Source organism: Strigops habroptila, chromosome 3 (assembly GCF_004027225.2).
Source record: "Strigops habroptila isolate Jane chromosome 3, bStrHab1.2.pri, whole genome shotgun sequence".
In the NCBI taxonomy this organism is placed as follows: Eukaryota; Metazoa; Chordata; class Aves; order Psittaciformes; family Psittacidae; genus Strigops; species Strigops habroptila.
Genome location: NC_044279.2, coordinates 75,800,748 through 75,819,715, shown reverse-complemented (window position 1 = coordinate 75,819,715; position 18,968 = coordinate 75,800,748). Strand labels below are relative to the sequence as shown.

The window sequence follows — 18,968 nt, the reverse complement described above, 5'->3', positions numbered from 1 at the left end:
ATCCCTGGTGTGGATGTGGGGTTCCTTCAGGTTTGGGTGCCTCCAGCTACCTCTCCTCTTCAGCTCCCTCCCAGCAAAAGGCTTTTGCGGCACTGCCTTGTGCCGATCTCACCCTGAGACGTGTTCCACTGCTCTGAGTATTGCACATCTCCATCGCTTTAATAAACGTTGTTCTTCCCAGTATTTAACGTCTGCATTTCTTCAGTAAAGGTCCAAGAGTTTATTTCAAGCCATTGTCGTTTGGTTTTAGTGGCTGCGTGTCTCAGCCCATGAAGGCAATTGCAGGACTGGGCCTTGGCTGTTACGCTGACTCTCCCAGATGCAGGATCTGGCTCAACAGCCTTGGTTTCTGCAGTGATAGAGGCACTAGCTGGAGATGGAGGGGGCATCAGCACTGCCATGTTCTTGGTTGCTAGCTTCAGTGACTTTGGCTGTACTCTTGAGCCTTTCTTGCCCTCCAGTCCTTGCCTTAAGAATGGGTGTAATGCCTGTGTGGTGGCCAGCGGACTTTGGTCAAGCTCCTGAAGCACTGCAAGGCCAGCCAAAGCCACCCCCCCAGCTCACAGAGGATGATGAGCCCTGTCACAAGAGCTGACAGCGCTGGCGGCTGCTGTCTGCAGCCGCCTTGCCTTTTATCAACTTGCATGCTGCTGCGCTCTCTTCCTGGCCTGTCCGTTCACCAGCAGAAATGCGGAAAAACCAGTTCTGTGGTTAATTGCTGCACTTCCCTCCACGCCCAAGGGGCAGGTCTCCTCCTCCTCCTCACCCACAGCCTGGGTGCACTTCAGCCTCTTTGCCCCTGCCTGTGCTCAGCCGGCTCAGGTGCGCCCTTCAGGCCTCCACGCTCCTACCATTAACCTTACGGCTTCTCCTGCCTTCCCCTTTTCCCGCTGTCTGCCAGAGCTGCTGTCTCTCCGGTGGCTCTTTCTCCCTTGGGTTGTTGGCCTGCAAGTGCAGAGGGTGCAGGCTGCCCTCCTGGCCTTGCCATTCCCTGCCTGGAGGGATAACACTGGGACATGATGGCTGGAGGACACGAGCGCAGCGTGAAGGCCCTGAGGGAGGTGTGGAGAAGAGCAGAAAACTCTTTATGTGCAGACTGTGGGAAGCCAGGTGAGTCCCCAAGGGCTGCTGGAGGAAGAGTTGGAAGCTGGGGCTGGTCTCTAACAGCTCTTTGATGCTGGATTGCACAGGAGCGTGGGGTGGAGGAAAAAGAGAAGCATTGCTCTGCATAGTTGCTGCTTCTCCCTGGAGGTGAGTTGGCAAGGGAGGAGGAAGGAGATGCTGCCACAGCGCCGGTGGGAAGAAGGACGGGGGTGTGGCAGTGCCTGGTGAGCAGGGCCTGTGTAGCTGCAGCACCGTGGGCTGTAGTCATGTCAGATCTCCAACACAAATCAAGGTCACGCCCAGTCAGGACCTGACAGGAAAGCTCGCAGTGAAATCCTAACTGTTCCACAAAGGTGTGATTCGGGAGGGCATTGTCTCCTCTGTGACTCAGCTCTGAGCTGACAACCTGCTACAGGCGCCTTGGAGATTTCTTTTCCTGAAGGGCTTGCTCTCTTCAAAGGGTACCCAGTTTGAGGTCTTACAGGCGCTGCTAAAAACACTCATCATACTCTTCCCAAAAGGGACACATGGAGTGTACCATCCAAGCTAAATTAAGATTGGGCTAATTAGTATCATTTCACCTTCTTAAATTCTTCCAGGAAAATTTTGGATTCAAGGCTGCTTTCCACTTCTGGAACTAAATACTGTTGTGGGTTTGCTGTGTTACACTAAACTCCTGGAGTGTGGTTTCATTTTCATCGTGGGTGACTCTTTATGCAAAGGGAATTTGCAGAGCACTTTAAGTTTTTCAAGGGACAGGTTAGAGATTCAGATGAAGTGGTTGAAGCGGGGAGGAATGAGGGGCTGTAATAGCTGTGCTTTTTCCTAACCAGCATATATACGTTGGGTGTTAATTAATTGATTCAGATGAAACTGTGGTCTCCCAGCTCTCTGTTTCTCAGGACTACGTTCTCAGTTGAGGTATACATCCCAGGGGATTTTACCGCTTCTAGTCATACCCTTTTTTATACCCTCAGATCCTGACTGGGCATCCTCTACTCTGGGTGTTTTTATATGCCTCAGCTGTTCAGGAATTCACCGCAACATCCCTAGCATCAGCAAAGTCAAATCCCTGAAGATGGACTACTGGGATGATGCTCAGGTGCAGGTGAGATCTTTATCCGCACTGGTACAAGAGGTGGGTTGGGTTTAGGTCATACATTGACTGTCCTGGGAAAGTAGCCCTTTGGCCACACAGAGTTGAAGATTTAATCTGATTTAATACATCCCTTTGCTACTCATGCTCTGGATACTCATGCAGGGGTAACTCGCCATAGCCCACTGGGAGAGGCAGGATGCATTTGCCTTGTGTGTCTCCCCATGTCCTGTTACTTTATGGCAAATGCAGAGCTCTTGCAATATGTTTTGCCAAGGTTCAGGGTCTTTGTTGCTCCAGATTACTCATTTCCCACTCACCAGAACCATCCAGCCTCAATGTCTCCTCTTGGTTTCAGCAGTCCAAGGGGAAAATTTTGGGCAATTTCATGCTCCAAGAAGAGATTCCAGATATAATGTGATCTCTTGAGAAAAATGGCATTTGTGGGAACTTGACTTCTCCCTGTTACACCCCTCTTAACCCATTAATCTTCAGGAGGCTGAAAAAATTTTCTGGAGATCCAAAGAAAATAATCTGTATCTTGCTGCTCTTTGTAGAGGGGCAAAGAGATTTGGAATGTCCCCCAGACGGCATTGCTGAGCTGTTGAATGCAGTGTCCCCAGAGATGGGGGCATGGCAGCAAATCCACTGAATGTTTGTGCACCCAGCCCCATGGAAGTGACATTTATGGCATTCTGTTGATTCAGGTGCAATCAATGTAACTTCTAAGAGTAGACAAGACCTTTGAGATCCACCTTTATGGAGCCAGCCGTTACTGGGATGTCGCAATGCAGGAGAAGGAGAATGCTCCATTCGAGCTTGATGTGCATCTAGCCCCGTAGTGGGTCAGGAAAGAAAAATGCCCAACATTAGTCAGTGTCAAAGGGAAGGCACTAATTCTCTGTCTAATTCTGCAGTTTCTGGCCAAGCATGGGAATGCTGTGACTAAAGCCATATATGAAGCTCACATCCCTATTTACTATTACCAGCCAACCTACAATGACTGCCAGTAAGTTGCTGCATAGAAGACAAGGGGGAATGGCAGTTCTGGGTTCCTCTAGTATTTCTGAACTACCTGTCACCTCTCTCCCTAGAGTGCTGAGAGAACAGTGGATACGGGCCAAATATGAACGCAGAGAGTTCACGGAGCCAGGAAAACAGCTGCCATATTCTGATGGTAAGAGCAGAGCACAGCATCAAAATATCCTGCCTATTGCCTTTGCTAGAAGCTTTTGAGCACCATGAGATGAAAGCTTATAGGGTCAGTGTTGCAAATTCCACAAGTACGCCTGAGAACCCATCTGGTATTTATAGGGCATTGTTTTTTTGGAGGGGGGGGTTAAATTGTGGCCAGTGTAGGTTGGCGCTGCCATGGGTTGCTTCCATGCTTTTTCAAAGGCATTTTGTGTTCTGTTGGAGCCGGATCTCTGCAGCAAGGAATTTCTGTCCTGCTGCAAACCACCCCCTCCAGCCATGGCAGTTGTCTTTGAAATGTCACTGCCAGTGCTGTGACACAAGGTGCTGGAGCCCAAGGGCCTGTGGGAAGAGTCAAGTGGGAAGAGTTCTGGTCCTACACCAGGGTCTACGTGGTCCAGGGCTCATGTTCACAGGGGAAGTGGCTCTCATGCTGTTAGAGACAGTAGTGGGAGCCAGACTAGGAGGTGGGAAGTATCTGGGAATGTCTTTTGCTGACTGTTTTTCTGGGTTGCAAATCCAGAAACAACCACCATCTTCAGCTGTAAGTCAGAGGTGAGGCCTCACCTTTCCAGATGTTCTTAGCAATAGTTCATCATGTTCATGCTGTGTTCAGCTCTGAGACCCCCAATGCAAGAAGGATGTGGACCTGGTTGAGTGAGTCCAGAGGAGGGCCATGAAGATGATCAGAAGGCTGGAGCACCTCTCCTATGGAGACAGGCTGAGACAGTTTGGCTTGTTCTGGAGAAAAGAAGGCTCCGGGGAGACCTCATAGCAGCCTTCCAGTACCTAAAGGGGGCCTACAAGAAATCTGGAGGGACATCTTACAAGGACATATAGTGTTAGGACAAGGGAGAATTGTTTTAAACTGACAGAGGGAAGATTTAGATTAGGTATTAGGAAGAAATTCTTCCCTGTGAGGGTGCTGAGGCGCTGGCACAGGGTGCCCAGAGAAGCTGTGGCTGCCCCTTCCCTGGCAGTGTTCAAGGCCAGGTTGGACGGGGCTTGGACCAACCTGGTCTAGTGGAAGGTGTCCCTGCCCGTGGCAGGGGGTTGGAACTACATGATCTTTAAAGTCCTTTCCAATCCAGATCATTCTATGATTCTATGTGCTTTATCCCAGAGATGTGGCTGGGACCCCAGGGTGCATGCAGCTCTCTGATGCCTACCATGCCTGTGAGAGGATGCTTTTAAAAGTGGCCTTTCTGCTCCTAGGGGTGAAGGAAGGCATCCTCTGGAAGCGAGGTCGAGACAACGGGCAGTTCCTACCCCGCAAGTTCCTCTTGTCTGAGAGAGAGGGATGTCTGAAGTATTTCACGAAGCAGGATGTGAGTATGGTGGTCAACTCCCAACGCAGTGCATACTCCACTCAGGGCAGTGGGGGCACAGAGAGGTTTCTGTTTCATATGCATGTTTCTGAGGTTGTCTTGCTCATCCCAGGCCAGGGATGACAAACGAAACATGTCACTGAGGAGAAGGGTCTCCTTCCTCCTGTCAGGGTGACCTTTCCCCATGCTCTCCCTTTGTGCTTCCCTGCACCTTTCCCTCATTGCTAATAAAAGGGTTGATCTTTCACTTCACCCCTATGCATTTGCCTGGCTGTATAATCCTGCATCATCCCTAGAACCAGCCTCACTCCACTGTGAGCCAAGTTGGCAAAAGCTTGTTTGGTTTGTTTTGAGGTGGGCTACTTTTGTGTTCATTCATCTCCCTGAAATGAAGGGAGCAAGTGCTAATATGCTGTCACAAGGGAGGGAATGGCTTGGGGTAGGGGAGAAGCAGGAGATGCCATCCAGAGGGACCTAAACAAGCTCAAAAAGTGGGCCCATGTGAACCTCATGAGGTTCTTCAAGGCCAAATGCAAGGTCCTGCACCTGGGTCAGGGCAACCCCTGGTATCAATGCCAGCTAGGGGAAGAAGGGATTGAGGGCAGCCCTGTGGAGAAGGACGTGGGGGTACTGGTGGATGAAAAGCTGGACGTGAGCTGGCAATATGCACTTGCAGCCCAGAAACCAACTGTATCCTAGGCTGCACCAAAAGAAGTGTGGCCAGCAGGTCAAGGGAGGTGATCCTGCCCCTCTGCTCTTGTGAGTCCCCACCTGGAGAACTGCATCCAGCTCTAGAGCCCTCAGTACAGGAAAGACATGGACCTGTGAGAGTGGGTCCAGAGAAGGTCCATAAAAATGATCAGAGGGCTGGAGTACCTCTGCTGTGAAAACAGGCTGAGACAGTTTGGGTTGTTCATCCTGGAGAAGAGAAGGCTCTGGGGAGACCTTATTGTGGCTTTTCAGTACTTAAAAAGGGGCTTATAGGAAAGGCAGGGACATCTTTTTAGCAGGGCCTGTAGTGATAGGACAAGGGGTGGTAGTTTTAAACTACAAGAGGGGAGATTCAGGCTGGGTGTAAGAAAAAGAATTTTTACAATGAGGGTGGTGAAACATTGGAACAGGTTTCCCAGAGAGGTGGTAGATACCCCATCCCTGGAAGCATACAAGGTCGGGTTGGACAGAACTCTGAGCAGCCTGGTCTAGTTGAAAATGACCCTGCTCGTTGCAGGGGAGTTGGACTAAATGGTCTTCAATGTCCCTTCTAACACAAACCATTCTGTTTGTGTGATTCTAGGGGTGGGCTCTTTCCTTTTGAGGTCAGTTAGCCTTTAGATTGGCTCAGCTGTAAAGTCAGATGCTCTCCCAGCGTGCTATTGGCAGTTCCGGAGTAGGCACAGGTCAAATGTAAAATGGGCTCTGTGTGTCCACTTTTTGAGCTTAAGCACAGCACATGGTGAAGGGAGTGTGTGCTACAACAGTTTTGTTGGGCGGGGGCAGTTACTACCTTCAAGACCCACTGACCCTCTCTTACCCCACGAAATCTCTTTCCCGCTAGTATTGCTTATGCATGACCAATGCCATTCTGTTTTCAGGCCAAAGAACCCAAAATCAATATTAAAATAGATGTCATCAATGCCACGTTCCAGCCAGTGAAGATTGGGAACCCCAATGGCCTGCAGATCACCTATCTCAAAGACAACAAGACCCGGAATATATTTGTCTACCATGAAAGTGGAAAGGTATTTGGTTTTAGCATCAGGCATCTCAAAGCTGCAGGTATTAAATAGTCTGAAGCATGGGTAGGATGGGGGGTGTGTGTTGCTGTAGGTAACAGGATGGGGGCTCTAGCTCTGTGTCTGTGAGAGAGTTTTGCTGCAGAGAGCAGGGCAGGAGCTCAAACTGAGTTGGTTTGTGTGGAAGGAGCTTCCGTAGAAGATGTGCAGACATGCTGCTGCCTGTGGATGTGGGGAATGGCGCAGCAGTGCTGGCTGTTTGTGTGTGAGGGAGATGGTGTAGGTGCTGGCAAGGGAGAGCTGGCTGTGTTTGTAGTTAACATAGGGTTGGGTGTAGCAAGTGAACTTAGATGGCTTAACTGTTGCTCTGCTTAAGCTTTCTCTCCTGTCCTTTTCCATTCTCAGGAGGTAGTGGACTGGTTCAATGCCATTCGCTCTGTGCAGTTCCATTATCTGAAGGTAGCATTTCCCATTGCCAGTGATAATGAGGTAAGGCAGCACTAGAGTGCAGTGCTGAGTCTCCTGCTGGAACTCGGTGATGTGATTCAAGAGCCCATTAGTTACTGTTAGAACACAAGGTACAAAGAGAGGTGGCTAAGTGAATGTTACTCTTGCCTTTCTGTCAGGTAAAAAATCGTCTGACAAGAAACTTCCTGAAAGAGGGGTACATGGAGAAGACTGGTCCCAAGGTGAGCTGCTGTGGGGAAAAAATCTAACAGGGACCTGCCAGAGAGCCGCTGACCTTCCCTACTTCAATGTTTTTCTCCTGCTGTTTCCCCATTCCCCCCTGACTCTTTAGACACCCGTGGGAACAGTGTGTGTGCACCAAGGGAGGGGACAATAAAAGGAAGGGGAAGGACACATGTGAAAGTAGATGAAGCCAGAGTCCCTGCTTTCTCCCAGAACAACAGATCTCCCTGCATGTGTCTGTGTGTGCGTGACCTTACAGGTATTTAGCGTCTAGATTTCTCCTGTCTGAACTCTGGGGTTCTTCACAGAAGTCCAAGAGTTGGGGATAGCAGTTGGGACTGAAAAACCCGATACTGATCCCCACTCTCAGCTCAGAAAGGGTGAGGAGGAGGTTGCTTTTAAGGCAGGGGCTTGGTTCAAGCGGTTGGGATGAATTTTGGGTATCCATTCGCACTGCTCGCAGCAGAGGGCACTGTCCGCTTACATATGTCACCTCTTCTCTTCACAGCAGAGAGAGGCTTTTAAGAAGCGCTGGTTCACGCTGGATCACCGCAGGCTCATGTACTTCAAGGACCCTTTGGTGAGCGGGAGATCTGACCTCTGGCAGCTGCAGGCGGCAGTGCTGAGGGCAGGGTCATAGTCTTTGCTCTGCAGTAAGGCAGGCTTGCAGATTCCCCAGCTGCTGTGAATGGGCCCTAGGTCTTCCCCTTTCCATCCCACTTAGTTCATTGCACGCTTTCTATACTTGTTTCACTGCCTGTGAACAATGGGAACAGGGAGGGCAGCAGTATAAAAATGGTGATGGGGAGGAGAGTGACATGGGGGATGACATGGAGCAGCGTTTCCTTTCTCAGACCTCTCTAGATCTGTGCTCTTAAATTTTCCTTTCTGCTGCTGCCTTTGAGCATCGCCTCCCTGCTTCTCTGAATTCTCTGACCACCCCTGACCACCGTCCCTGGTCCTCACCCACTCTCCTCCTGTCCTTAGGTGCACTGCTATTATTCCCTGGTTCTTCTGGGATTCCATAAACCTCTCCTTTTCCTTCCTGATGTGCAGGATGCATTTGCTAAGGGTGAGGTCTTCGTGGGCAGCAGAGAGAATGGATATAGTGTCCAGAAGGGATTGCCTTCAGGGACACAGGGCAACTTCTCTTGGCACTATGGCCTCACCATCGTCACCCCTGACCGGGAATACCTCTTTACCTGTGAGACAGAGACTGACCAGCTGGACTGGATCGCAGCCTTCACTAGTGTCATCAACCAGGCCATGACACCACAAGAATTTGCAAGTAAGTGCCTGGATGCTGCTTCCCTCCCCTCCTGCCACTCCAGTTTAGGGTATTGCCCTAATGCACCACCTTTTTCCTTCACTACAGTTGAAGCCTACTTCAAGTTTAAATCCTAGGAAGCCATGCAGGAACCTGCTATGACTTGACTCTACCTGGTACTGTTGGTGGGCTGTCAGGAGAGAAGAGGAGATCGACATCAGAGAAACACAGTGCTCCTGAAGCACCCTTTGAAGCACTTTTTTCCCCCTAGACAGTCCACTTACTTTTGAGCACCCGATTAAGCTGCTTCCTTTCAAGTGCAAGACTTTGAGAGTCTGAATCCTCAGTGCAACCGGTCACTGTTAAATTGCTGTGATCTGACTGGACACTGACAGGCTTTGCCTGTCAGTTGGGCCTTGAAAACTTGGCACTTGCTATGTTGGACTTGGGACCTGGGATCACTCCTGCATGAAACTGCAGGCAACCACATACCTTAAGAAAACAGTTGCCTGGTTGGAGCTAAACCCCAGTGAGTTGCAGGGGCTTCTGGACTAGGAGGGCCTGTTCCTTTACAAGAAATGGCTTCTCTGCTGGTGACAGAGATGTGAAACATGTACATATTTGATCAGAGCTGTAGTTGAGAAAGGTCACTAAAAAGGTGTAATCTAACAGCCAGATGTGAAGCCTCTTTCATCCTGCCATGTATGAGTTTGAAAGCTTCTTCAGACCTTCCTTCGCTACAGAGAAGAGTAATGCTCAGAAACAGTATGTGGGTATACATATGTGTATGTGGATAATGTGTGTGTGTGTGCAGGTAACAAAAAGTGATGGGAGGTGGAATACTGCCCTAGGCAAGATACTGTGAGGGATATTTATGCCACTGAAGTTCAGCTGTCAAATTTGAGTCTCTAGTCAAACCAATGGAGAGAGGTTGGGTCCGGCAGAGAGAAGCTTATGGCATGTCTGATACAGAGTTCAGACTCTCTGTTGTTTTTAGTAGAACTGGGGGTCAATGTCCAAAGACAGTAATACACAGATTCCCCCATTCTCCGTGTCAAAGGCCTGGCATTTTCATTCTGCCCTATGCAATACATATGTTCGTATTGTATATCACATATACATACATTTCTATGCAGTAGTGTAACAGGGAAGTCTGTATGTTCATATCCTTCTAGTAACAGTTAGCCCTAACCACTAAATCAACCTTCATATCTTAAAGATCATCTCTTAAAGCTCTCCTGGCAGAGCTGTTTCACATGCTGGAAGGACCAGCTGAGTTCTTCTGATGACTGTAGTATCTGATGTGTCTGCAGCTTTACACCAGTAGTGTGAGAACAAGCATCTCATGTGTTAAGGGGAGCTAACTGGAATTAATGAGGCAACCAGTATTTTAATTAGCTCCTAAAGAAATGAGTTTAAAAATCCCACTGTAATTTATTTTAATTTCCTAAACGAAGTTAGGAAGCTAACAGTAGTTAGCTGAGCTGCTGACTCCTAAGGTATGAGGTTGTTTTTTGGAAAAACGAAAGGACAGACAAGCAGAGCAAATAGCTGTGGTTATTCATTGCATTTCCCGGGGCATATGGACTCTGGATCCTTCCATCAGAGCAAAATGGGCAAAGTCATGGTCCCCTTCTGGTTCCCTGGGGAGCCCTCTCTGTGCTGAAACTACCAGAATCTGTTGGGAGCATCGACGTCCTAGGTGAGAAGCAGCACCGTGTGTGTTCCCTGAGATGAATGAGGCTGGAATGTGGGTGAAAAAAGAGCAGGAAGCATTGGGCGCAGAAATGTGGGGGCATAGGTGCCATGCAGCGATACCCCGCTAGAAGGCGATGGTGCCTACCTAACAGGCTCCCAGCAGGGAGGAACAAGGCCAGGTCATAGGAAATGTGAGATGTCCAGCCATCTGGTGGGCTTGCTTGCAAACTGCGGGCTACATCCATTGTCTGTACGTTAGAGGTCCTGATGTCCTTGGAAGGGAGTGGGAGACAGGCCCTCACAGCCTGGCTTGGCTAAGGGACAAGCAGAGCAGTGTGGCAGCTCCTTGGCTCTGGTTTCCCTTCTAAAGCCACCGCGTGATGCTTCCTCACATTAGGAAGTCTTGTCTTTCAGTTATCTCCTCCCTCAAATGAGGACAGCAGTGCAAGGGGAAATAGGAAAAAGAAAGGGAAACAAGAATAAGAAGGAAAAAGGACCAGGAAGAAGGTGCAGGAAGACAGGGGGGAAGAAAGAGCGTGAATGCAAGAAAGAGGAGGCAGCCAGTAGGGCTCCTCAGCTAGCAGCCAAGTCTGGTATGAGTCTGGGGCTGCATTCACACCGGTGTGTGAAGCTCTGAGTCAGACACATTCCTCTGTGCAGTGGGTAAGACAACTCCCCAGGGGTTAGTTTAGGGGGGCAGAGCCCACCTCTCCAGAGTCTGTCTGAGCTGAGAGGATACAGACTTGGGAGGAGAAATCCGCTTGCCCACCGAGTCTGCTGGTTTCTGTGGGCCCAGTGAACACTGGAGAAACAAGAAATGAAGAGCTGGTGAAGAACGGAGACATTTCCTCCCGGCTGGCAGAGGTTATTTTGCACCTCTTGGTCTTGAAGGCGAGGGCAGTGTCCCTTTGTCAGCTCTTTCATGGTTAAGGGAAACCATCAGACAGTGCTTGTGATGGACAAGATCACCAAAATGGACTGGGCGGCTGGAGGTGAGGAATAGACTTCTCTGGAGTACCCTATATCTTCCCTTCCCTCGGCTGCTTTCCTGTCAAGGCTAGGCGTGCCCCATATAGCAAGGGGGAAAGGCAGGGGAAGAAACAGATCTCTGACAGCCTACTTTGCTCTTGCTTGCTCTACCCAAAGATGTCTTATGACCCTTCCTTCATCAGCACAAGACCTGGAGAGGATCTTGAGGGTGGCAGCTTCTTGGAGGAAAGCAGCGGTGTGGGTGATGACAGTAGTGTCCTGGGAGGGGACAGCCCGGTCACGGGGCCTCTGGGTGCAGTGCTGCTCATCATGTGCCTCACTGGGATGGTGGGGAACATCTACACCGTGCTGGTGGCCTCTGGCAGGGTGTCAGGCCACTCAGCGGGCTCCTTGGGGGTCTATGTGATCAACCTTGCCCTGGCTGATCTCCTGTACCTCTCCACCATCCCCTTTGTGGTCTGCACCTACTTTGCCCATGACTGGTTCTTCGGGGACGTGGGCTGCAGGCTTTTGCTCAGCCTGGACCTCCTCACCATGCACGCCAGCATCTTCCTCCTGACCGCCATGAGCCTGGAGAGGTACTGGGCAGTGGCCAGGCCGCTGCGGGCCAGGCAGGCCGGCAACGCTTGCCGCAAGCTGGCCAGCGCCGTCCTCTGGCTCCTCTCGCTCCTGCTTACGGCTCCCATGATGGTGATGACCCAGCTGCGGGAGGGGGACGGCCCCCACAAGCGCATATGCATTCCCACCTGGACACCGGCAGCCTTCCGGATCTACCTGACAGTGCTCTTCACCACCAGCATCCTGGCACCCGGCGTGGTGCTGGGCATCGTCTACACCCGCCTGGCCCGTGCATACCGCTCCTCTGCATGGGGCCCGGGGCTGCCGGTGGCCGGCAGGGCCCCTGCCCGGCAGCTCTTCTCCAGGATCTCCACCATCGTGGTGGCCTACTGGGCCTGCTTCCTCCCCTTCTGGGCCTGGCAGCTGGCTGGGCTCTATTGGGGTGAGGGGCTGGGCATTGGTCCCACCACACAAGCCTATCTCAACTTTGGGGTCACCTGCCTGGCCTACAGCAATAGCTGCGTCAACCCCTTCCTCTACACCCTGCTCGCTGGCAGCTACCACCGGCGCCCCAGGGTGGGCATGACACGGCCACCAGCACCATCCTAGGGGCCATGGAGGGGCCAGGGGGAGGCCACAGCATCCCTCCAGCTTTATAGAATTATAGAATCACAGACTGGTTTGAGTTGGAAAGGACCTTAAGATCATCTAGTTCCAATCCCCTGCCATGGGCAGGAACACCTCACACCAGACCATGTCACCCAAGGCTCTGTCTAACCTGGCCTTGAACACTGCCAGGGATGGAGCATTTACCACTTCTTTGGGCCTCACCACCCTCACAGTAAAGAACTTCTTCCTTATATCTAACCTGAACTTCCCTGGTTTTAGTTTAAAACCATTCCCCCTTGTCCTATCGCTACGGTCCCTGATGAAGAGTGCTTCTCTCGCATGCAATTTTGGGGGAGTTGTTGAGACGTGTTGTGGAGAGCAAGGGGTGAGCAGCACCCCAGCTTGGGAACATCTCCCAGTGTTTGGCTGGGATTGAGTTAAGAAATAAAAGTGCATCACCCTCCATGCTGGCATGCAGTGTCTTCTGTTGTCATTGTGTTCCCCTTCACACCTTACTCTCTGCAACGCTGCTCACCGTCCTCAGCTCGGGGGGAGGAGGAGGCTTGCCTTGGGGATCCTGGCTCCATCCTCGGGTCCTTCAGCCCTCGCATGCCAGCAAGTGGGTGGAAGGGAGGAGTCAGCCTCGATACTCTAAATTACACAGCTGGGGAGCCCTCGCCACCCCTCACCTCCTTGCTAGCAACAGGCCAAGCCATAACAAAGTCAGGACAACAGTGAGTCACAGATTTCATAGGACCAGTGAGTCACTTCAAGGAGCAGCCACGCTAGCAGGAGACCTGAATTTGGTTCATCCTCTTGTGGTAAAGCTCACACGCAGCTTTCTTCCCCCACCTGCCACAAAAAAAAATCCCTTTGAAGAGTCTTGCTAAAAAAAGACTTCCAAGTGCAATTAAGAGACATTGTGAGATTGCCCTGAAGTACAGCCTGGGGATGTCAGCACATTTGATGAGCTCTCAAGTTCAGCCCAGCAGAGGAAGCTGTAAGGAGAGAGCTCCACTGTATGCCCATCATCACAGCTCGCACAGGGGTGCCCTCAGCAGCACCATGTCCCTACTATAGTTGAGGAAACCCCCAACTCCAGACTGTATCAATACCACTGCATAAACTGGGCCACGTCTTTTGCAATGAGTCCATCTAGACTAACGTGGGTCATTCCCATACGGCTAAACCCTCTTCTTATCCCCAGAATGGCCTCATTCACATAACTCCATGAGAAGAGCATCCAAGCTATGCTGTCCTCTAGCCATGCCTATGCACAGGGTGGCAATGTTAGATGTTGTGTTTACTATTATAAATGTAGACCTAAAGAGTAGGATGTGATCATAGAATCATAGAATCACAGAGTGGTTTGGTTTGGAAAGAATCTTAAGATCATCTAGTTCCAACCCCCCTGCCATCAGCAGGGGCACCTCACTCTAGACCATGTCGCCCAAGGCTCTGTCCAACCTGTCCTTGAACACTACCAGGGATGGAGCATTTATCACTTCTTTTGGCAACCTGTTCCAGCGCCTTCCAGAGCAGACTGGCTTTGGGGAACATGGGGCTTCAAGAGAGATCCAGCTGCAGAGCCTCAAGTTGCTGTATATCCCCTGTATTTCTGCCTCCCAGCTTAAAAGCCCATCTTGAGCCCTTGTCTCCAACCTGTCTCTCTCTTCCTCCACAGCCCCCCAGTCCCTAGCAGCCAAGTCTTCCTCTGCCATGGGTACCTGAGACACAGGACTTGGCACAGCCTCATGAAATATGGAGCAAGAACAGGAGGTGCTGCTGCTATAGGAGCAAGTCCCAGTGTTGCAGCTACTCTGCAACTGCTTAATGGGAGGTATCCACCCAGCCAGGCCTCCAGGGAGGCCTTGGAGGACATCAAATTGTTTGTGCTTCATGTTGCTCATGCCTAAGCCTGGAAGGAAGGACCCAAAGATTGGGCCTTTCCATCCCAACTGCTGTGCACTGTGGAAAGAGCAGCTCCCACTTTTCCTATGCCCACCAGCAGTAGTCATTGCTGCCAAAGTAGCATTAGACTGGGAGAGCCCCAGAGGCAGCTGCTGGCTGACACCTTAGGTAATGACACATAGTCCATTGAGAACGATGCTGCAACATCAAACATGCCTCATTATCTCCAGACTCCTCAGAGGTTAGCCTCAGTTTAGACTGAAAAGTGCTCAGGCTCATTTGAGCTAATGCAAGTGAAGGAAGGGGTAACAAAAGCATCCTCAGCATCCCACACCCCAGCTGGGCATTACTACCTCTCCCAGCTCCAGATGGACCAGGCAAGGCACATGGGGTAGAATAAAACCAGACCTCCCCAGGTTACCACCCTCCTGTGCCACATCAGCATTTGTGCTTACGCAGCTGTTGGAAGGATTTGGATGAGGAGCCCACTACATGCTCTGCCACATTGAGGCATCCTTTCCTACTGCTGCTCCAGGCAGCAGCAAGAGGTCCCAAGAAGACATAGGAGAGCTGTGTCATGAGTAGGACAAACTTCTACGGATGGGTGCAGGCCAAAGCTAGTACAGTTGAAGACTTTGCTCCCCTAGGTTTACCTAGCACAGCAACCCAAGGCTGGCTGAGACTAGCCAGGGGTGCTTAGTTTAGGGAGTGAGAGTTAATAAACCCATTTTACTCAGGCAGGGTAGTGCGTCAGTCTAGACCTCAAGAGCAAGTGACTTTGTCTAGGGGACCCTTCCACTCTCCCTCTCAGTCACACCTACCCCCAATGTTTCCCCCTCAGATTCTCCTTGGGCTTTTTACCTTCTGCCTTGCTAGGCTTTTGACCCTCACCCTCCTTTCCATCCATGACTTTAAGGGCCAAGGCTGGTGCAATGTCACCCACAATGGTCGGCTACCCTCCTTCCCCCACCTCTCCAGCAAGGCAACCAACCCACATGGACTTGCAGTATGAAAAAGATTAGATGGAGACTGGGTAGACCAAAACTTATTTATTGATTGATTTTCTGTATCTTTGAGATGGAGGTGTCAGAGAAAAGTTATTCCCAGCTGAGGGACTGGAGTGTGAAGTCCCCTTGTGTGTCAAAATAGTCAAAGACAGAGAGACCAAGCCGGTTTGGAAACGTGAACTGGTGGCCTGGCAGGTGGACTGTCACATCATTTGGGTTGATGCCGAAAGTTATCTGCAAGACAAATGGAAAAGTCAAAGAAAGTCTTTGCCAAGACACCCTGAAGCTTTTCCCCTCCACAGTGCTACTGTGCCACCTTTCACTTTGCAGGGTGAACATGCTCAGCAGCATAACCTGCTCTTCAACAGCAGGACTGTTATTCTGGTCTCCCAAGAGATGCCTATTCCCTGCTCAGTTCAATAGTGACATCCCTTTGAGCTAGACGGAGCCTGCACATTTGATCCCCACCCTCCACCACCACTCAAAGCCCTGGGTGGTGGCACTGGCCAAGCAGGAGAAGCCAGCCACCTCCTAAACAGAGTCCCTGCAGTTGGGTGCACTGTGCCGAACACCTTTCCTTCACCATGTCATATACAGAGGGTGCATCCCAGGCCTCACCTCTGCTATGCCCCCCTTCTGGAAAGGGAAGACAGTCTCCCTGTGCTCTGCACCCCACTCTTCCACCTTCTTTGAGTTGCACACAATGGTGTTCACATCACCATGAGCATCAAAACGGGGGTTGAAGTGAAGCCCAAGGTGGGAAGCATCCTTCCCCAGATTCATCACAAAGCTGCAGAGAAAGAAGACATCAATACTGTTTTAATCAATACTGTGGTAGCATGTTGGTCATTGCCATGAACATCTCTGGGTCTGGTGCTTCAAGCCCAGCTGAGGGTAACCAAAGAGAAACCCTTTGCTAAACTGCACAACTTCCCTAAGAAGATGGTGCTGTGACAGTAAGGGGTATACTCCTCTGCTGGGGTGATAGGCCCCACGGTGCCATCCCTGGGAAAGACACCACTTAGTTTCCATGAAGCTTTTAACGAGAGAAAGGTTCAGCACTTAGAGCCCTGAACGGAGAGTTATCCTGCACCGAAACCAGCTCCCAGGAAGACAGTTGCTTTCCACAATTTCCTTTCAGGCCCAAACAGTTAGCTGGCACTGCATCCTGCCTGGCAGCTGCTGCCTTCTCCCCATCCTGCAGGCAGCTGTAATTATTATCATGTCATTAGCCATCCCAAAGCATCTGCAATGGCAGCAGGAGGAAGCAGCTTCCCAGCCCAGTGTCCACCTTGGCCCCAGGCCTCTTACCCAGATGAGAAGAGAGGAGGCATTATTTGGCAAGAGAACACCCAGGAGGCTTCACTCTGATGCTAACGAGCTTCAAAGGCACTGGGAAGAGCTGGGACATGTTTCCTGGAACATCACTAGTGCTGGTACAGCACCTTCAGGCTCCACCTTACCCTCCAAAGGGCCTCACCAGCCACAGATCTGCACAAGGGCTGGGACTGCTGCAGAGGCTTCCTTGGGGACCTCAGCCACCCTGGTCCCTGCACATTTAGGGATGCTTCCTTCCCTGCTAGCATCTAAGAAGCATCTCCACAGGGTGAAAGCAAGCTTCAACACCCCGAGACCCTCTGCTGCAATATACAGCCTTCTCATCTGCACCATAAGCTGGAGCTGTGGCTGAGAGCATCCATGGAGCCAGAGCACCCAAGACCTCTCAGCTGCCTGGGTGAAGCAAGGCACTGTAAATGTGTTCCTACTCCTGGGCCATCTTCGTGCAAGGGAGAGGATGTGGCTGTGCAGATGCAACCAAACCAAACCAGCTAGACAAAGCTTCCGTTTCCTTTACCCTGCACTACAGAGGATATGGTGAGTGCCAGTGCACACAGCTGGAGCTTCACATCTGCTTTGGCTTAGCCCCTTGGCAGTGGAGTGCGTCTGCAAAGTGCATTAGGCAATGACTCACTGTGAAGCACTGGTAGTGTTAACCCCTTCCAAAGCTGCTCTTCTCCTACCCAAGGGAGGGGTTCCTTTTGTCCCCAGCCAGCAGAAGACAAGTCAGTGTGGTGCCTTGACAGCACAGCTTACCTCTTGGCACTTGGAGCAATTTTCCCCTTGACAGTGAGGCGCTGGCCAGGCTTGAGACCCAAGTTGGTGCACACCGGTCCCTGGGGAACATGGATGCAGAGACATTAGCTCAGTACCTGCTGGCTCACTTGCTCTGACTTGGCAGCTCTCCTTGCTGCCTTGCAAGTGCATTGCTTTGGACCACCGGAGAGACAGGAAAGCTCCCTTCCCCTAGGGCACTGCACCAGTGACATCCCAGAGACATGTGCCTGATTTCCCAACCTTCCTCCTGCTGCTGTCATCAACATATCTATTTCACAGCAGTGAAGCCTAAGTACCTGCAAGCTCCCATCACACCCACCCTTCCACAAACACACCTGTGTGCTTTGTGGGTCTCACGATCCCACACAAGCCTAGCTGCACAGGAATGGAGCCTCCACTCCCTTCCCTAGCTTGGATTTGAACTTCAAGCCTTGCCCATGTCCAGGGGCTCAGATACTTTGCTCTCCAGCTCTTAAGAGCTTGAGTGTTTTCTGTAGGCTCAACATTTGCAAGAGCATTCTCCTGCTCCATGTGCATACCTTTCCCCACCTTCTCTCTAGGAGAACTAAAATACCCTGTAAACCCACATGTACTCATTTTCTATCTATCTCAGCAGAGGCAAGACCCCAATACAAGTAAGAATCTTTCCCCCATCCCACTTTAATAAATAAGTTTGCACTTGGGACACTCCCTGGTGAATCACTTTCAGTCTAATGAAAGATCAATTAATCAAAGAAGTGCAATCGCTCTTCTGACACAACCATCTACCTGGCAGCCCTTGGCACTCACAGAAGGACACTTCTGTATAGCACATTATTTTTATAAGAAAGGAAAGTAACAATTCAATGACTCATTAAAACCTCGGCCAGGAAGCAAGCAGCAAGGCTGCCCAGAAAAGATGCTTAGAGAGCAATAAGCATTCCTGCAACCGCTTCCCCGGAGCAAAGCTGCTGCAAAACAGGTTACCCCAGCTTGGGAGACAACCTAGCAAGGACCCCACTATGTTACTCCTAAAAGGATCCTGCAGGGAAAAAGAACCATGTCTGGCAGAACAAGAAATAGCAGCCACCCCTCTGCAATGGATGCAGCAGTCACACAGCTCTAGCAGACCTTCTGACACAGGGGCTGAGGAGGATAGCACAAGTACCGTCACACCAAGCCAATGCAGCATATTCTCAGTCTGTAAAGCACCACCTCCAGCAAAGCTGCCTCATCCCTTCCTCTACTCACACAAGACATGATGATGCTGCTCTGCAGGCTAATGCTCCTCTCCACCAAGGTGCAACAGTCCCAGGCAAGTTGCTGCAGGGGCCCCACCCTTGTCTTTAAATAGATGGAGAGCTGAGTTGTCCCAGCCCTTCTCCATCCCAGCCACCAATCACACTGGGGAAAGGGTGGGAGGGCTTCATTTTGAGGGGAGGGAAGGAGGACCTAATAGGCAGAGCTGCCTCCTCCCTGTCCTCACCCAGGCTCCTCTCCAGGATGCTAAACCCAACCCTTCCAAGCAGGCTGCTGGCCGCTCCAGGAGGAGATCCAGCTGTGTGTGGCCATGAAGCCAATGGAAAATAGTTTTACAATGAGTGTTTTACTATCCAAGGCTTTTATCCCACATAGAAAACGGACAGATGGATTTGAGACTTGGCAGGAAGGGCCTGGGAGGAGGGCTGG

The 18,968-nt window shown here is 51.0% G+C and overlaps 3 protein-coding genes across 3 annotated transcripts; 2 read left to right on the top strand and 1 right to left on the bottom strand.

Annotated features, from left to right (window-relative positions):
- Positions 1-150: 150 nt before the first annotated feature.
- LOC115605955 (arf-GAP with dual PH domain-containing protein 1-like) lies at positions 151-9,083 on the top strand. Its single transcript, XM_030481118.1, has 11 exons — positions 151-1,110; positions 2,082-2,212; positions 3,118-3,209; positions 3,295-3,377; positions 4,610-4,722; positions 6,315-6,461; positions 6,861-6,944; positions 7,082-7,144; positions 7,654-7,725; positions 8,202-8,433; positions 8,521-9,083. The coding sequence occupies exons 1-11, from the start codon at positions 1,017-1,019 to the stop codon at positions 8,547-8,549; spliced, it is 1,140 nt and encodes a 379-aa protein (XP_030336978.1). The 5' UTR covers positions 151-1,016; the 3' UTR covers positions 8,550-9,083.
- A 2,045-nt stretch (positions 9,084-11,128) lies between these two features.
- LOC115605957 (urotensin-2 receptor-like) lies at positions 11,129-12,368 on the top strand. The gene has a single exon (XM_030481120.1). The coding sequence runs from the start codon at positions 11,257-11,259 to the stop codon at positions 12,265-12,267; it is 1,011 nt and encodes a 336-aa protein (XP_030336980.1). The 5' UTR covers positions 11,129-11,256; the 3' UTR covers positions 12,268-12,368.
- A 2,844-nt stretch (positions 12,369-15,212) lies between these two features.
- LGALS1 (galectin 1) lies at positions 15,213-18,693 on the bottom strand. The gene is made up of 4 exons (XM_030481117.1): positions 18,531-18,693; positions 17,280-17,359; positions 15,804-15,975; positions 15,213-15,419 (listed from the first exon to the last, which is right to left on the bottom strand). The coding sequence occupies exons 1-4, from the start codon at positions 18,537-18,539 to the stop codon at positions 15,276-15,278; spliced, it is 405 nt and encodes a 134-aa protein (XP_030336977.1). The 5' UTR covers positions 18,540-18,693; the 3' UTR covers positions 15,213-15,275.
- Between the last annotated feature and the right edge of the window lie 275 nt (positions 18,694-18,968).

Coding starts and splice junctions, on each gene's coding strand:
- LOC115605955 (XM_030481118.1), top strand. CDS start 1,017: ATGATGGCTGGAGGACACGAGCGCAGCGTGAAGGCCCTGAGGGAGGTG. Junction 2,213..3,117: donor GGGATGATGCTCAGGTGCAG/GTGAGATCTTTA, acceptor CTAATTCTGCAG/TTTCTGGCCAAGCATGGGAA. Junction 7,145..7,653: donor TGGAGAAGACTGGTCCCAAG/GTGAGCTGCTGT, acceptor TTCTCTTCACAG/CAGAGAGAGGCTTTTAAGAA.
- LOC115605957 (XM_030481120.1), top strand. CDS start 11,257: ATGTCTTATGACCCTTCCTTCATCAGCACAAGACCTGGAGAGGATCTT.
- LGALS1 (XM_030481117.1), bottom strand. Junction 15,976..17,279: donor ATTGCTCCAAGTGCCAAGAG/GTAAGCTGTGCT, acceptor CTTTCTCTGCAG/CTTTGTGATGAATCTGGGGA. Junction 15,420..15,803: donor AGAAGGGGGGCATAGCAGAG/GTGAGGCCTGGG, acceptor TTTGTCTTGCAG/ATAACTTTCGGCATCAACCC.